This window comes from Gallus gallus, chromosome 7 (assembly GCF_016699485.2).
Source record: "Gallus gallus isolate bGalGal1 chromosome 7, bGalGal1.mat.broiler.GRCg7b, whole genome shotgun sequence".
In the NCBI taxonomy this organism is placed as follows: domain Eukaryota; kingdom Metazoa; phylum Chordata; class Aves; order Galliformes; family Phasianidae; genus Gallus; species Gallus gallus.
The window spans coordinates 17,666,043-17,684,252 of record NC_052538.1 but is presented as its reverse complement, the minus strand read 5'-3'; the positions used below and the strand labels follow the sequence as shown (position 1 = coordinate 17,684,252).

Here is an 18,210-nt window from a genome sequence, read left to right as displayed (position 1 = left end):
CTTTGGTAAAGAAATATACTCTGGTTCCATCTCCTCGTACATAAAAATTTTCTGACAAGCAATGACCTATGAAATTTGAACAGAAAAGTGATGTTTGTGTTTTTCTCCCCCAAAACAATAAAAATAAACAGTATGATACAAAAGCATTCAGGATTTACCTTTTTTAAAACGAAGTTGAGCTGTATCGTATCTTCCATAGTCTCGAAATAACAGTATCCCTCCAGGTTTCAGTAGTTTAACCAATCTATTTACAACCTGTTGCATCCTTAGAAAATAGATGAGATCAGAGAAATCTGACAATGTCACTGTTGTGGTTTTTTTTCCTAGATACTTGGAAAATACACAGATTTCTGACACTATACTGAGGAGTATCTATATATTTACTACAAAAATGCCAAACATTAGCAAACAGGAAGAACTCTTTACAAAAACAATCAGAAAAAAACAAAAACAAACAGACAAAAACACCAACTACCAACAAAAAAACCATTTATATGAAAATATTATCAGAGAATGCAAACTCAAAAAAAAAAAAAAGAAATCCCTGGCCTTTGCTTCAATAGAATCTCAAGTATAGATTAAAACACAGTTTCCAAATATATGTCATATGAGTCAGGCATATACATATGACAATGAACAGTTAGCTATGGGCATTGGTGAACTAGACTAAGCCTCTTTACAGTGCACAGTAAAAGCAAGGGCATGGAAGGCTGATAAGAATTGATTTCTCTATTGAGGTATTGATCATGCACACAGTATCTTAATATCTAATGCCAGAGAATGTAAAGAAAACAAGAGTAGTAGCTCAGGAGAGGAATTCAGTAGGACTCTATCCAAAGATTTTGCAAATTAGAGGAGAAAGTCTGCATCCTCCAAAATGCTGACACATTTGTGAGTCTTGATCATATCTAAGATCAGCTCTTCCTTACCAAGATCACATCAGCTAGCCATGCATACGATAGGAGTAAGTACCACACACAGTGCTCTTTCACTAGACAAGTGACACAAATGTCACTTTTGTGTCATTTTGTGTGACACTTGTGTCACTTGTCTAGTGACACTAGACATTGGCACGTCTTTATATTTGCATTACTCAGCAAAATCTATTACTAATGAATTATGCCTTGAGTTTGCCTCACTCTTTCAGAACATTTCATGAACGTGGAAATCATGTTTTCCACATTTATGATAGACCAAAAAAGGCAGTTTTCACTTTGCAGGCTGCAAGGTAGAAAAGTCCATGTGACTAACTCAACCCTTCTTTCCACATGGATACAGACAGATCACAAAGAAGACATGGAGTCAGAGAGAATGGTAAATGAATGGATAAGAAAGGCACGGTGCTTTTCTATTCACATCTTAAAAGAAATGAAGAAGAGCTAGTCGTCCTTAACTATGCAAAATCAGCATACTATTACTGCCTACTAATAGGAAATCCTTATACTATGCCTGTTTCTCAGGTAGCCTACCCCTTCAAAATGCAACCACTAGCACATTTTGGTCCTTATGCAACTGCGGTGCAGATATCCTGCCTTGATTTTTAAGAGATATGATTAGGAGGTAGTTCAGCAGAAAACAGCAGCGTATCTCAATAAATAAAACAACCATACACTTTTTGAGCACATATTTCCTCAAAGGAAATCAAACGCTTTAATAGTTCTCCTCTTTGCTAGTGCTCAACACAGGCAGTCACGTATACCGCAAAAGACAGAACAGGCAGCACAACCTAAGAAAAAATGACCATTCATGACAGGTAACTGCACAGAACAACGGACTGTCTATGTAAGTGTAAGTTCTGTGCGCACAGAAGAAGTGTAAATACATAAAAAATGAAAGCACTTGGAGAAATCAGATCTGATAGGGCTAGATCTGATCTAGTAGGACTGGATCACATTAATTCACATTCTTTCAAATTCCCACTTCATCAAATTCTTTGACCAACTTTTAGTGGTGACTCGTAGCAGAAATGAAGTGTGTTACCTATGAGGTATGAATGGAGCAATTACCAAAAACTAAACACATGAGCTATAGAGAAGTCATTAAGTAACAGTTGTGGTAAACACAAATGTGTCTCTCACATATGTTTTTCAGGTCTCCAAAGAACCTAAGTTCTGCAGCATCATTCTCTTGGTTTTCCTTTTCTTCTCCTACTTTCAACATTTCCATAAAAAATGTAAACAAAAAAGATCTGGATTATATTCATCTTCATGCAGTCACTTCAGTTCTTTGAGATTGCAATGTCTAACAAGTTTTTGGAAAGCGGATCTTATCAGACAGATAATTACATGGAATTTTTTATGGGTACATATATTTGAGTATGTGTATATATGTATGCAAAAACATCTATATCAGCCTTTGGATACAGACATAGGGAGAAAAAAATAAACACAGTCATACTCAAACAATGGGCAAGAAAACACTGAAATTCTGAGAGAACATCTTATTACTGCTTTTACAGACTAAATGACTGAATGAATGAGCCTCTATTGTCCAATTTTTCCTGGCAGCATCATTGCAGATACAGAGATCTGAAATCTACTGCTTGAATTGTTTCTGAAATCTGGATCCAGGCTTTGCATGACTCATGTGCTCATCTCCGAACAAACAGGAAGGAGCAATATCCTATATGGGAAAGATTTTTCTGTGAAGCTAATCATTAGTAACTTAGACAGGGAAACAGTTTTGAGACAAGCAAATACTATCCTGCTTGCCAAGCCCATTTTAAAGGCATTCTGAAAGTAGCAAATGCATTATCACACAGGGAGCGTATATTTCCTTTTAAATGATCTGGTCAAAGGAAGAGTGAAGTAGTTTAATTCACACACACTCTTTTGAACTTTTCTCATTAAAAAAAAAAATTAAAAATCAACCAGCTTCAACAGTTATAAAATTCGGTTCATTAGACATTGAGAGTTATTAATAACAAGGTTAACAGCTCTCAACATAACACTATGCATGAAAATTAGATTAACTTCTTCAAATCCAAACATTACAAAATTCTGAATGTATTTCAGTTTCAAAGACCTGTATGTATGCATTTGTGTGTGGAAAATCAGCAAAGTAAACCTTCATCAGCATATTGTAAGGTGTTAAATCGTGAATGCTTGTCTTTGATCACTGAGAATAATTTCCTTCTGTAAGTCTAGTGGTCTGTTTCCGAACATGCAATTTTCTTGAATTTTCTTGCCACTTTTAATAGGATGTATTTAGTTACAGTATGCCCCTTTTATTTGATGGAGACAGGAGGTTCACTAATGAATTAGTCTGACCAGCTTTTCTCTCTGGAAAACGTCATTTAAAATACCTTAGTTTCCTGTAAATATTGTAGCTTGCTAAATAATAAATTAAAGATTCATCATCTTCCTTTGATATTCTTGAAAACCTCTAGGGATAAAAGAGATTTAACCTATTTGCTTTGCCCTTTAGTCCTCATTTACCTGTCAGGATGAATAGTTGAGAGCACAAAGACAAGGAGAATGACATCCAGGATCTCATCTGGAAAAGGATAGGGTAAAGCATCATCACACACATCATGAACAAAGGCAGAACACCAGGCTGAATTGTAGGACGAATGTGACTGTCGGGAAAAAGATAAAAAGAGGCACAGAGAGAACAGTAGTAGTTAATACGTTTACTATGACTCAAGAAACTTTTTTCTTCAATTATTCAGCATTGTAAAACATCTCTCATAAAAGCCTATTCTATCTGGTATCTTACTCAAGCTGAGAAGCAAGCTCACTGATGGTATTCATTCCTCTTCTACAGAGTAAGACTTTGTTCTTTGGAATATTGAAAACTTCAGTTAAAAGTTGTCAAAGCTATCACATTCTTTTTCATGAAGACGGCTTCCTGGCAGCCTCCTGAATTACAGGCTTATAAAGTACTCTAAAGCAAGCACATGAATTACCTTTACGAGCTCCACTGCTCCTGAAGCAAAATCACAACAGTACAGAAAGGTTCCAGGTGTATTGCTAGAAAAACAAACCACCATCAGTTGAAAAATTATTATTGTAAAAGATGAAAGTCTACATCAGTGTTCTTGGAACTACAGAGGGCCCTTTGGGACTTTCCATTGGTTTGATTAAGCACGCCTTGATGGACACGGAAAGCTGTATAGGTTGTAATGAGCCAATTGGGCCAATAAATTCATAAGAATACCAACAGAGTTAGTATAAAAAGGAGGATTACAGCCTTGTCAGGGCTAGAAAGCGAAAAGGAAAAGAAAGAAGGTCAGAGAGGGCTGCCAGGAGTGAACACAACATCCTGGTGTTATATTACATAAAAGGCACATAATAGGTCACATTTTCTTCCAAAAAGCATTGGACTAAGTCTTTATCATTAACTCATTTATGCAGTCTAATTGGTAATATGATTTTGAGGGGGATAGGTTTGCAAAAGTCATCCACAGTTCTGTAGATGTTTGGGTTCCCATATGCCACCTTGCTATGGTTTAGATTCAATTAAATTGTATTGATTGTTTCCTTCCATTATCCAATTTGTTTTGTAAGCAAAGATGAATAAGAATTTCCTGTAGAATTGTTTTGCCCTCCCTTCCCATCCACAACTAAGCGAGCTGCAAATTTCCTTGTACCACTCAACAGATACTAGTAACTTCAGGGAGATTTTTTTTTCCCGCCTCCAAAAAACTCATTTAGAACTAATGGAGTAAAGCCTCCCCACTAAACCTATTATCTCATAATCAACTCATGACCAATTTATCTCTCCTAAAAATTATTTGAGATTTTGGACAGACTGTTTCTTTAGAAAGGGAATTAGTGATCTCTGTTTGAAACCCCTTCAGGAGAAACCTTACGGACCAAATATATTCTCTGTTGCAGAACAGAACTTGTATGAGCTCTGAAATCACATTGACATTTGGTAAGTTAAGGTATTTATCATGGATAAGGACAAGCAGCCAGGCTTTGGACCCAGACAGTCCCTTGACAAAGGTGAAGTTAATTACCTAATTGACATATTGACTTGCTAAAATGTTAGTACTTTCATATTACTTTTTAGAAAGCAGAATAGTAGCTGTGTAAAAAGGCAAAGACACAGGTCAATGTGGATGGCTATTTCATGTTGCTTTGTATTAAAAAGCAGCTTAACTTTTATGGGAGCATGAAAAAGCTGCATAAAAGTTACGTTACAAACTTAAATGGAATATTTTTGTAGCTAAGGTACATACTTGACTTCAGCTTTTATTATTTATACAAAAGACAATTTTTATATTATTAAATTCAAAAAAATCAACTGTGCTTTAAAGCCAAACTTGCTAAGAGGCAAAATATTTCCATCAGGTAATACACAAGATAAATGTGTAAGTTGTTCAGTGTACCAACCAATCTGGATGACTGAGGATTTGGATAAGAATAGAGATCTCCAGGATTAATTAACAGTCAGAAATGCCAACCTATGACTAATGCCTCCTGTGAGAAAAACACAAAAGTTGGTCTCATTTTTTTTTAATACAGATACTCATATGATACAGGGCTTCCCTTTCAGACTATGCTCTCTACGGCAAAGTGTTTGTTCTGGAATGAAAATGCATTGCTGACACTATTGGGTTTCATTTATGACCCCAGAGTATCGCTTCATTCCTTCTGCTCTCTGTTTCCATCCCTGCAAAATGGAGGATTTTTGCACTGTTGTGATGCTAGCAATCAGAATTCATTTACAGAATAATGAACTATGCTGTACATGACCTCCTGGAGGCAAGAATAAAAAGAAATCTATTTCAATCCATGATATATATCCAGCCTTCCCAATAAAACCTTCCTGCATGCATGGAAGGGAGGACATGCTGTCATAACAGTACTTTCTAAAACCAGAAGCTAAGTGCTTTAAACATTTCAGGGAATTAAGTACTACAGTACAGGACTTGTGCCTTCCTTACCACTAAAACTTGAAGCAATTTGATAAAGCATGTCAACCAAATTAAAAAAAACAATAACAGAACTTATCACCAGAAAACCAAATCATTATTTACTGCCTGATTTTGGCTCTTTAAAGCAATATCAGGTATCTTTAAAGTAACATACAAGTAACATATAAGATAAAGTACAGAAGGATATTTAACTTGTCTGTGATTATCTACAATAAGTCAGCCTGAATGCTCCTGAACAGAAAAACTTGTCAACAGATATGACACCCTCAAGACTAGGGGCTGAGCAGTGCGAGGGGTATCTTCTACTGATGTTAGCAACATTGCCTGTGGTCTCCATGCACTAAGAATTTCAGGGCTGTAAAGCAGTGTAGTCAACACTTCCTGCCACACCAGCCCAGTACCAACATTTGAAGAAAATGGAGAAAAACAGAACTTTCATATTTGAAAATAAAGCACTACATACCACAGAACTTTCAAAATAGGAAATACACTATTTCCAGCACCACAACCAACCTAAGATCAGAAGACAAAAAAAAAAGTTAAATGAGCAAATAAAATATATTCCTTTTTGTCTTAAATTAGTTAGTAGGTAGGACCCATTAGACTTGAAGGCAGAAAAGGTCAGAAAAGAGCTCATACCACAGTTCTCAAATTACTTCTCCTATGATCACATTTCTCTTCAATGTCTTTCCAAAGTTAAGAAAGACTCCAGCACTCAAACTGCATAGGAAAATGAGATAGCTTTATCCAACATTACCATTTGGCAAGAATTTGCCAAGTATGGAGAACAAAGCACTTTGAGACAGAATTTTCTGTAGGAAATTAGAAACACAACTTCCAGTGAAAATGGAATCTGACCACCTAATTCTGATTTGGAAGAAATTTTAAATGCGAAGCAATGCTCAGGTCCTGGGTTGCTATGAAAGTTTCTGCCTTAAGTGAATATAGTAGTTCAAATTCTAACTGTTTACTGTCTTGATAGTCAATAAGCATCTTTATCAGGCTTTTGAGTAAGTCGGTGGAGCTGTATACAATGGACAGAGCATTTGCAGTGCGTTACCTCTAATATTCTGTAAGTGGCATCACTACCAGGGAAGGATTCTAGCACATTAACTTCTTCCTCGTTGCTTTTACCCCAAGGCCTGTCAGCAATACATTTTGGTTGTTTTTTATTATATCCTTTTTCAGAAGTGGAATCATCTCCAGTATTTTTCTTCCAATATTTTTCTCCTTCCTCAAACATCTCCTTCTCCTGTGAAAAACTGTTGGTAATATTTATTTTTGTGAGTTCTGAAGGTCTTCCCTCTATTTTCAACTGTTCTCTCATTTTTTCTGGAAGAATTTCTGGAAATTCCAAAAACAACCAATTGCGATCCTTGAAGAAGTTATTTTTGTGAGTCTTGTAAAATTCATTCCAATACTTACTGGCTTCTCTCTCATACTTATCTGAAATTAAAACAAAGCAAGAACTTGGTGACCATGAGCTTAGCTCCAAGATACTACAAAGCAACACAAAATTTGGATCTCAAATTTACTATTAAAAGCGTAGTTTCCCATATTGTATATACATTGAATTTGTGGTCTCAACTTGATTTGTGCTGAAAAATACTCCATGAGGTTTTAATTAGATTTCATCACACTTAGTACAGGACACAGAGGCTTTCTGAATCTCTTCAAGCAGACAGAGAAAAGATTAACTCACTACTCTTTACAACACCTCTTTGTTCATGTGATTTATTTCTTTAATCTAAGACATCATAATCTCTTCTCTAGATTATTTAAACCTCTCCTTTTTTCTCTATAGAAGTAAAGATTTTTAGACTTCTGATGATTTCGATTTTTATTCTCCAACTGATCTACTTTTTGGTACTGTATTCTGCTAAAGACATTAACAACACAAAGCAAAAGGAATATTTTATGAGTCTTACAAGCTGTAACTCTGTTTATAAATCCCAACTTGCCATTTTGCAACAGCACGACACTGCTGATTCAGCAGGTGATTCACCACAACCCTCAGATCTGCAAAATGACTACCTTGCCAATTGTTCCAGAACTTATCTGCCCCCTCTCCCTGATTGCTCCTAAGCAAAGTGTTTTGCACTTATTTTTATCAAATGTAACTCTGTATCTTCCAGATCCTTTTTTTGATTATAATTTGTCAAGATATTTCTAAATCCTAATCCCATTCTTTACCACACTTGAAAGACCTCTTCGATAAATACCACCTTCAAGTCTCCCATTCTTGAAGTCACTAATGAAATCACCGAGCAGTACTAGACAAAGAACAAAATGATAGTGCCCAGCACAGCCTGCCAATCTAAAAGGAACTCTAAGCATTCATTCACCCAAAAGCAGTTTCATTAGCTTTCGCTTGTGCCTAACTTGCTTGCGAAAATGTCAAGCAAAACATAGTCAAAAGCCTGACTAAGGATACATTATATGACATCTGCTGTTTTTTCCTTATCTCCAGGACTCATAACCTTCTCCAAGAATGAAATTAGTTTGATTTTAAATGTTTTACTCTTAAAAAATATTGTTAGCCAGTATCTCCTTTGTTCTTTCAAATCTAGTGCATGCTACCTCTAGATTATCTCTTCCAGTTTTGTTTTTTTTTTTCCAGGAACTGAGACACTAATTCCTGACATGTCTTTCTTCCTACTTCTGCTTACTAAAACAAACAAACCAACCCCCAACCAACTCAGTTTTCTGCTTTCCTGGTCATCCACGTACTCTATGGATATATTTTGTAACCTGTTCTTTCTCAGAGGTAGAACAAGATCTTCTGGCTAGTACTAATTGTACTAGCAACTGTACTGCAGCTAACTCTACAGGAAGGCTGATAAAAAGATAACAATTGGAGCTCTTTCAATGCCTCTTTGGTTGATGATTTTTCCTTCCTCACTGCTCCTGCAAAATACCAAACCAAATCTTTATCCTGTTTCTCCCCTTATTCCCAAAGCATTTACTGAATTGTTTCTTGTTACCCTTGACACCTCTTGTGGATGTTGCCTTTCTGACTTCTTCCTCATTGACAGTAACCAGTTAATTCTTTTCATATAAATGCTTACAGTAAATATATGGTGCATTTCTTCTACTCTCATTTAAATCTTAACATACCATTTCCCAGATCACTACAGCTTTTCAGAAATAAACAAGGCTGAGAATTATCACTAGAGGCACAGACAGGCAGTGGGAAGTGGCAAGGAGGTGGCAGAATGCCTTGTCCTAGAAATATGAATAATTTTTAGAATTTAACATTTAATACATCTAAATGTATTATTAAAGGGCAAGACCCAGTTATGCACAGCAACTGTACAGATGTGTTTTATAACCTCAAGTGCAGAATTGATTGAGGTCATATATACCAGATTTCAATTATGTACGTTACACATTCACGAAGATTGCTCAGCTCCAATATAAAAAACAAATAATCTACTACAAAGATTCTTAACTCATTACCACTCTTTTTTATATTATTTTTCTACAAGTTTCTTCAGAACCCTTGGACTTAAATGCCCATTAAATGTTCCAGATTTCAAAATGGAAGGAAAACAATTTCTAAAGTTTGCCTTTCAAATTGTATTAGTTTAATACTACATAGATTCAAGTACAAGAACTCTTCCCATTCTTTCACTGGTCACTCCTGCACCACTGAGTAATGGTCACACAGAGTGTTATTACTAATAATTTTTTCTGACATAGAATCATAGAATCACCAAAGTTGGAAAAGACCTCTAAAATCAACGAGTCCAACTGTCCACCTATCACTATTTCTCACTAAACCATGTCCCTCAGTACATAATTTAAACATTTCTTGAACACCTCCAGAGACTACTGGGGGATCAGGCCTAGCAAGCATGAGTTCATGAAAGGCAGGTCCTGCTTAACCAACCTGATCTCCTTCTCTGATCAAGTGACCTCCCCGATGGATGAGGGAAAGGTTGTTGGCATAGCCTACCTAGACTTCAGTAAAGCCTTTGACACTGTCTCCCCCAGTATCCTCCTGGAGAAGCTGGCAGTCTATGGCTTGGACAGATACACTCTTTTCTGGGTAAAGAACTGGCTGTGTGGCCGGACCCAAAGAGTGCTGGTGAATGAGTTAAATTCATCTGGAGATTGGCCATGAGTGTTGTTCCCCAGCATTTAGTACTGAGGCCTGTACTGTTCAATATCTCTACTGATAACCTGGATGAGAACATTGAGTATACCCTCAGTAAGTTTGCAGATAACGCCAAGTTGGCTGGAAGTGTCGATCTGCCAGGGGGTAGCAAGGCCCTACAGAGCGACCTGGACAGGCTGGGTTGCTGGGCTGAGTTCAATGGGATGAGGTTCAACAAGACCAAATGCCGGGTCCTGCACTTTGGTCACAACAACCCTGGGCAATGTTACAGGCTTGCAGCAGAGTAGCTAGAAGACCGTGTAGAGGAAACAGACCTGGGGGTATTGATTGATGCTCGGCTGAACATGAGCCAGCAGTGTGCCCAGGTGCAGGTGGCCAAGAGGGCTGATGGCATCCTGGCTTGTATCAAAAATTGTGTTGCCAGCAGAAGCAGGGAAGTGATTGTCCCTCTGTATTCAGCCCTAGCGAGGCTGCACCTACTGTGTTCAGCTTTGGGCCCCTCACTACAAGAAAGATGGAGAAACCCTGGAGCATGTTCAGAGAAGGGCAACAAAGCTGGTGAGGGGTCTGGAGCATAGGCCTTATGAGGAACAGCTGAGGGAGTTGGAATTGTTTTATCTGGAGAAGACAATGCTCAGGAGTAACCTAATTGCCCTCTACAACTACCTGAAGGGAGGTTGTGGCAAGGTGGGGCTTGACCTCTTCTCCCATGTAACTAGTAATATAACTAGAGGGAATGGCTTCAAGTTGCACCAGGGGAGATTCAGGTTGGACATTAAGAAATACTTTTCCCCCGAGAGAGTGGTCAGGCACTGGAATGGGCTGCCCAGGGAGGTGGTAGAGTCACCATCCCTGGAGATGTTCAAGAAACATTTAAAAAATGTTACAGACTCTGCCATTATTTCGACTCTAGTAATTTTTTTTCCTGAATTCAACAGAAGATAACATTTAAAATCATAGACTTGTTGAATTTGATGAGAAATATTTACTTTGCTTTGTTAATCTGTGTTTCCTGAAGCAGAGTGGGCAATCACCACACTGGCTTATTTTTGCTCTTGCTCCCTCCACATTATCTCCTTTTGAGTATTTAAGAAACCTGACTACTACTTTTTCTAAAACACGTAAAATCTATAAACAAACTAAGATATAACCTTTCGAGACAGCAACAACCAAAAAAAGTCTTTCTTAGTCCATTTGATTTTTCTCCAAAACAGAATCTATTCTGACATACATTTCATACACTGACAATCAGACCTAAGAAGAAATTGAACACGCTAATACCTAAATCAAATTCCTAAAAAAGTAGGATCATGGGTTCATTCAGTCATTCATTCACCTTAACATCTCGTTTTACTAAGGCTCACCAGAACTATTCTATTTTAGTGATTTCAAGATAGTTGAAAGCTATCTTTTCTTTTTCCCTTACTGCAGTTTCCAAGGTTCCAAAATAACCTGCTCATTAGCTTCCATCTAGTTCATTAACACAAATAGGCCAAAATGTACTTCCATTTGCAGAATTAGCTGAAGCTTTCTGAAGGAACAGTATCAGCAACGCTCACCTATTCAAATTCTAAGAGAGGCATTCATGGGGAATGCTCTTGGATTCTTTTATTTCTTGACAAATGCCTGATTATTTCATTTATCACCAGCCCAAACTGAGTTCTAATTGACTGTAGGTTAAGAATGAAAGATTCCATGAGTTACATGGTTACATAGTTCACTTTTTAATCATGATCTCTTTTTCAACTCTTTAGACAAAAATAATGAAAATACCAGATGTCAGTTTTGAAAAGCAAACATTGTACTCCTGGATTAAGATAAAGAATGAGAGACAAGAACAGAAAAGGGCAGATGGCAATCATGCAGTATTCAAAGTGGTGGAGGGCACACACACCAAAACGCACTCACAGGTAATTCACATACACTCAAACATTTGCCCTGGTTATATCAATAAAACTGAGAACTGGGTCATAATGACACTATCTAATTCAACATGTTCAAGACATGCTAGGTAAACTCTTGCCCATCCAAGTAATTGTTTTCAGAATATCTTTATAATAAAAAGGAGCAAATTAAGAATTCAGTCTTCTAGGTTACTACCAAATTAATACTCCACCTTTAGCATACATAACTATTAGAGAATTCAGTCTAAGGTTTAGTTTACCAGTTTGAGCCTAGAGCAGTGGTTCTTCAGAAATGCAGACTATGTTAAGTTTTGCTTCTAAAGACAGGCATGAGATTCCTTAATCATCTGTAGGACAGCCTGTATGTTGTTTTGGACCACCTACCACACAAAGCGAAGTACTTCTTCTGCTGAGTTTGGCCAATGCAGCAAGCTCAGGTCAGCTGGGATCAGCGTAACTTTCACGGCACTTTATAGAAATACAGTGCCACATGCAAACATTAACACTCTAAACACTTCACAAATCATTTAGAAGGATTTGAATATCGTACATGGGAATTTTCATTCCCAGCACCTTAGATGGCTGCGAAGTCACTCCTCCTTCAGTCAAGGCAACAGTCTTGTTTAAGAGGAATTTTATCGTAAAGAACTTTTACAAAAGGAGTCTTTCCTCACAACTGCACCAAACTGATTTAATTGTTCTACATGTATCCTGTTGCTCCTTCAAAAAGCAAAATCACTCAACTAAGTAAATGAATTACTAGAAAAACACACCTTAGGACAATCCTTTTTGACCAGAGAACACAAAAATAAAAGGAGTACTATTGGATTTCAAAGCATCCTTAAACGCTTTAATAATTGGTATTAAAATGGGATTTTTTAAAGAAATTATGGATTTGTTACCTTGGTCTTCCAAATGGACTTTCACAAGTGAGTTCTCTGCTGCTTTTTCCTTGGCATGCTCCTCCTCTTCCTGTGACCATTGCATATGGTCCCTACAAAAAAAAAAAAGGTAAATGACGAATCAGCCTTTAAATATGATTTTTCATAGTCTTCTTCTTGGGAAAACAATCACAAATTAGCTGCAATGTCTCAGATACATTTGCCTTTAGAATACAGGCAAATGACCAAAAAAAGACTGACAGAGTTAAAAAAAAAAAAAAAGCTTAAGTGCATGATAGACAAAAATTATTAGTCAGGAAAAAGTCAAATGAAATGACTAAAAAAAACCTTCCAACTGCGTTTGGGCTGAGGAATATGCATTTTTTTTTTTATTAAGAATAGTATTAACATCTATCCTAAAAAGAATTCACCGCCTCTAAAACCAATGAAGCATCTTCCTGATCTATAATTAGTGATATACAAGTAACTTAATTTTTAGTTCTTTTACGCCTTAAATCTAAGCCCTGAAATTTCTGGTCTGTTATCCCTATGTTATATTATCCATTACCTTTTCATTATCATCAGCCACATTCTGTCTGTTTTCAGATATTGCTAGATATTTGTTCCCAAAAACCATGTGGCAGAATTCAAAATATATTTAAAAACTATGCAGAAAATGATTTCTTGTGTAGCCTTTAAATGCCCTGTTTCTCCTTTCATCAAATATTCCTTCTTAAATCATGAACTACAGGATTAAAAATTCCTGGTTTTCCTGGTATCACAGGAAGACATTTTCCTACTTCCTAGATAGATTTTTCTAACAATTCTTTACCACTTATTGTTTTGTATAATTCCAACTTGTTCATCTCCATTCCACAGAGGAAACTCCTAGTCTTATCAATTTATTTCCTAAGACAGCTTTCCAGCAGTGTTCAGCAGGATTCTCAGTTTGCTGGCCCCCCATTAATCATAAAAATACCTTTTAGAAATAGAAATGCATGGCTGCTTATCAGGGCAATTATTTCTCTTATTAGCACTTACATGTTAATGTTTCCTCTGCTATTATATTGATTATTTATATTATGATTTGTGTTTTTTCTGGTTTTGGTTGGGTTTTTTTTGTTTTTTTTTTTTTTAACCATTATGCACTGTATGCAATCTCTGCTGAGGTACCTGTAAGATCTTCAGTACACTTTTAGAAGAACACAGGTTCCTTTTGATATGCTGTCAGTTGTAGAATACAGTGCTAATACATTACGCAACATTTATGTGCCTAAAAAGTAAACTTCTGCCATTAAAACATATACTACTTATCCTCTATACTTTCTGTTTCCTAATTCATTGCAGAATTATTTTGCCTTTCATCACATGACTACATACTCAGCTTTTTACAAGTCACTGAAAACTCAGAAACTCAGTGTCAACGCTATTTATGACAGTATGAAGTCCTCTTTAGCGATACCTTTCAAAAATCAATTCTTAGTCTATTGTTTTATTTATATATACATGTATAAATATATACATACATGCATCAGCATATAATACATACTTACAAATATACATTATTCATTATAGTAAATAATATACAGACAAATCTGAAAATCATACTGAAATAGACATCTTACCACATGTTATGCTCAAAAACTTTAGAAGGGTCTGTTAAAATCCGTGATCCAAGTGGAACAGCTGGCCGTCGACTACTCTGGTACCTTTGCTGCATATTGTTTTTTTTTCTCAGACACAAAGCAGAAAGCCTTGTAATGAAATTCATTTTGTTCGGAGATCTGAAAATACAATTAACTCAAATTACAGTTTTGCTGTAATTTAGTTGTTTATGTCACTTAGAAGAGAAACTGGTTAAATAATCAAGAACCAATATCAACTTTAGTAATAATCTTTTACTGTAATATCAATTTAAATGCTTTTTAGACAGCAACATTATCCCCTGAGTGTGCTGAGAACCCAAGCAGTCCTAAAGTAAGCAACTGCAACAAAACTAGGAAGGTAAATTTTTTGGTGTAATTTTAAAGTCCTAACTGCCAGTGGAAAAAAACAAACCAGTAAAACAATAAACCAAGTTTGACACTGCATCTTTAAAAAAGACAAGCAAAGAGCGATCAATAATTAAACCACTTGTTCAAAAGGGTACATATTGTCATTGGACTTCACATTTTTCACCCCATTCACCAGGAAACAGTCTTCAAATATTCAATTCTAGAATTGTGATTGTGGTTTTGTGCTTTTACACAAGAAATGAAAGATTCAAGAAGTGTCAACATTATGCACCAGGAAGCCTTCCAAAGTTTCTGCTTTGTATTCTCCTGAACCCCACTCAATTTCCCCTTAGAAATCAATGGTTTTAGATGCTAAATTTCATAGAATGACCCATAGAATGGCTTAGGATGGAAGAGACCTTCAAAATGATCTAGTTCCAGCTCCCTTGTCATGCGAATTACAAAACGTTTGTGGTTTTTCTATTACATGTACAGCTGTCTTCTATTATTGTATTTTACTTTAGATGGAATCTCTTCATACAGTATCAATAATAAAAGATAAGTGCGTAGCTAGCACCAGAATTTTGTCTTGTTGGGTTTGATTTCTTTTTTGGCGTATTCTTGTTAATGTAGGCTTTCTAGGAGATAAGTAAAATGAAATATTCCTCCTCCTAGATTTACTCTGCTGTGCTTTTGTTCTTTTTTCCTTCAGCTGCTCTGCATATGACTTTAAAAATGACTCTCAGTTCTTTTTTTTTTTTTGAGTGCTTCTGCTGTATACGCCACGCATACAAATTTAGCACACTGGAAATACAAAATGTAGTCACAAAAGAACAGGCACAGTTTAAGTACAGGCATTATTAGAAAACACTCTGTGCAAATTGGTAACAAAAGGAAGATTTTTATCTTGAGGAAAATCCTACAAGTCTTGTACCATGAATAAAAACAGATTAATTTGTACACATCAATACAAAGCCTGGCAAAGGAATTACTTCAATTAAATGAACAATTCCTCATTTAAGGTGTACTTCTGAATGAGTCATACTTTTAAAAGGGCATTGTTTATTCATTTTGAGCCTACTGAAAAACAAGAGGAAAAAATAAAGATTAAAATTTCTCTCTATTTGTCTAAGATTAAACAAAATGTTTTTTTAACCTTTTGGCTGCCAATGCCAAATATATACAGTTAAATTTTGGCTACCAGGCCTGCAATATTCTATCAGGATATGGGGCATCACCATAAGGGGAAAATGCAACATTTAATCCAATTAAAAAATATTGAAACCTCTTCAAATTTCCATTATTTCATTATGGCTTTTTGTTTTTGATGTAGCTGAACAAGTAAAACAAGTCCAGTTTACACTTAAATTAATACAGTCCATTTTACTTCTTCTCTAAAAATATGTATGAACCATTTTTCATAACAAGATGCATCATTATTAACACATATGGAACATTATGGAATAGTAACAATGAGGCATAAAAACTACCACACCTTGACAATTTCTGCAAAACATAACTTACATTAAGGCAATCTTCTTGGTCACAAAACCGAGTAGAAAAGAAACACAAAACAAAACCACAAAAATTACTACAATTTTTTTAAATAAAAAATTGTCATCATTAAATAATAAAAGTGTCTGGATAAAGATTCCATGATTACATTGCAAACTGTTTACAAATCCTCTTCCTCCTTCAATCATTCAAAAAGACCTGAGTTAGTATCTCGCATTTCCTGTGACAGCATTTATATTCAGCATAAAATACAATGATTCAGCTGGGAGGCTAGTCACATAATTTTTCTTGGCTTTCTAAATATCTCACTAAGAACATGAAAAGATGCACAGATGGAAATTATAGTCAGATGACTAAGATGATCCGGCACCAGTAAAAATCCAGAGATGCAGCTCTTTTTATGAGAATATGATCCTCTGAGTGATAATTACACAAGTTTAGCTGATAAATTCTGAAACATCAAGAAAATGCAAGAATAGGGAGAAATGCGGGGAAGTTAAGTTCACTGTTGAAATCCAGTGTTAAATATCAAGCTGTTCCTTGGAGGCATGCACTTATCTAAGAGATACAGTGATCCACAGATCATGAGATCAATAGGCAATCTGGCTACTAGAAGGTCCAAGAGCATTTACATTGCTTGGAAGACTAATTTTCATTTTCAGAAGTGAGTCATTCCTTGATTATTTCTCTGATTGATTTTGTTGATGAAATCGGCAACCAGACTTTGTCAGGTAAGATGATCATATCCCAAAGCAATGTCAGCAAAAAATGTCTGAAAGAATCAGGAATTATTTCCTTGTCCAGAACTACAGTCAGGAAAGCTTGATTATTAATCCAAGCAATCCAACCTTTACCTTTAAGGATCTTATCATGACGCTGCACTACATTGAAAATGCCTTTTTTATAGAAGCTTTGACTGGTTTTCAGGAAAAAGAAAAAAAAGGCTTCACAGAAACTACACTCAATAACTGTGCTCAACAGCAAATAGAAGACATTTTTCCCTTTGGAGTTTTGCATTTTAGCCTTTAAAATTTTGTTACTGCTACAGAGAAGGAATAGCCTTAAGAAAATCCTCCCCTCCTAAACAATTTAACACAGCACCTTCAGAAAAGTTTGGAAAAGGTGAACATGCAGAAGAAGGTACACATGTCATCCGCCGGGTAGGCAACAAGTTAAACATTTATGATGGATGTTGGCATTAAAACCTCAAAGCAGTTACATCTACACAGATAAAATTAGAGATATAGGAGAGAAGAACCGTTTTAGTCTTGCTTTAAACAGTGAAGTTTACACCAAAACATACGTAAACCACTTTACTGATGAATAATATCCTTAAGAAGCATAAATTCTGAAATAGGTGTCAGCAGAAAAGAAAAAAAGGAAAAAGAATAACTCCCCATTTTTTGTCTGAGAAACTAGTTTCAGTTAAGTTAATGATGCAAACCTTGTGATACACAACAGATTTCTCGCTGCAGAGCAATCAGCTTTTGCAATCGCTGAGCCTACCTGTATGCAGAATCACCATTACAAAGAAAAACATGAATCTGTACTAGGAAGACTATGTACAGCTTCCATTACATTTCTGTTCAGAAAGATATCATGGAAATAGTGATTTTCGTATCATTGGTCCTACTTGGAACCTAGAAGCTTATCTACACAACACTTGATAATCAAATCCAAATGCCCTCCTATAAAGCATATGCTGACTTATTTTACTACCATCGAACAGCTTAGCTGTACAAAACAGATGCGAGTAGTAAAAGTGATCATGAACACAAAGTGAAAAACTCCTTCCAATGATGGTAGCACTGAAGGAATAACTACTAGTTACCGGTAGTCTTTTTTCCTAAATACATGTTCAGTACTTCTGAGATCCAGGTACAACCCAAGAGTAGGCCAAATGAAGAGGGGA

At 36.0% G+C, this 18,210-nt stretch overlaps 1 protein-coding gene across 12 annotated transcripts in view; it reads right to left on the bottom strand.

Moving 5' to 3' along the window:
* Positions 1–18,210, bottom strand: part of METTL8 (methyltransferase like 8) — a 79,573-nt gene that overhangs the window by 5,542 nt on the left and 55,821 nt on the right. For 7 of the 12 annotated variants that reach the window (XR_005861677.2, XR_005861678.2, XM_040704193.2 and 4 more), the window contains 8 exons: positions 14,415–14,573; positions 12,811–12,902; positions 6,945–7,330; positions 6,348–6,397; positions 3,908–3,971; positions 3,438–3,577; positions 159–265; positions 1–66 (listed from right to left, as the gene is read on the bottom strand). Coding sequence is in view for 8 of the 12 variants with exons in the window: in XM_422001.8 (XP_422001.7) it covers positions 1–66; positions 159–265; positions 3,438–3,577; positions 3,908–3,971; positions 6,348–6,397; positions 6,945–7,330; positions 12,811–12,902; positions 14,415–14,573 (1,064 nt within the window). In the remaining 4 variants the exon portion in view is untranslated. The other 5 variants (XR_003076244.3, XR_006939906.1, XM_025152615.3 and 2 more) reach the window with 2 other exon arrangements.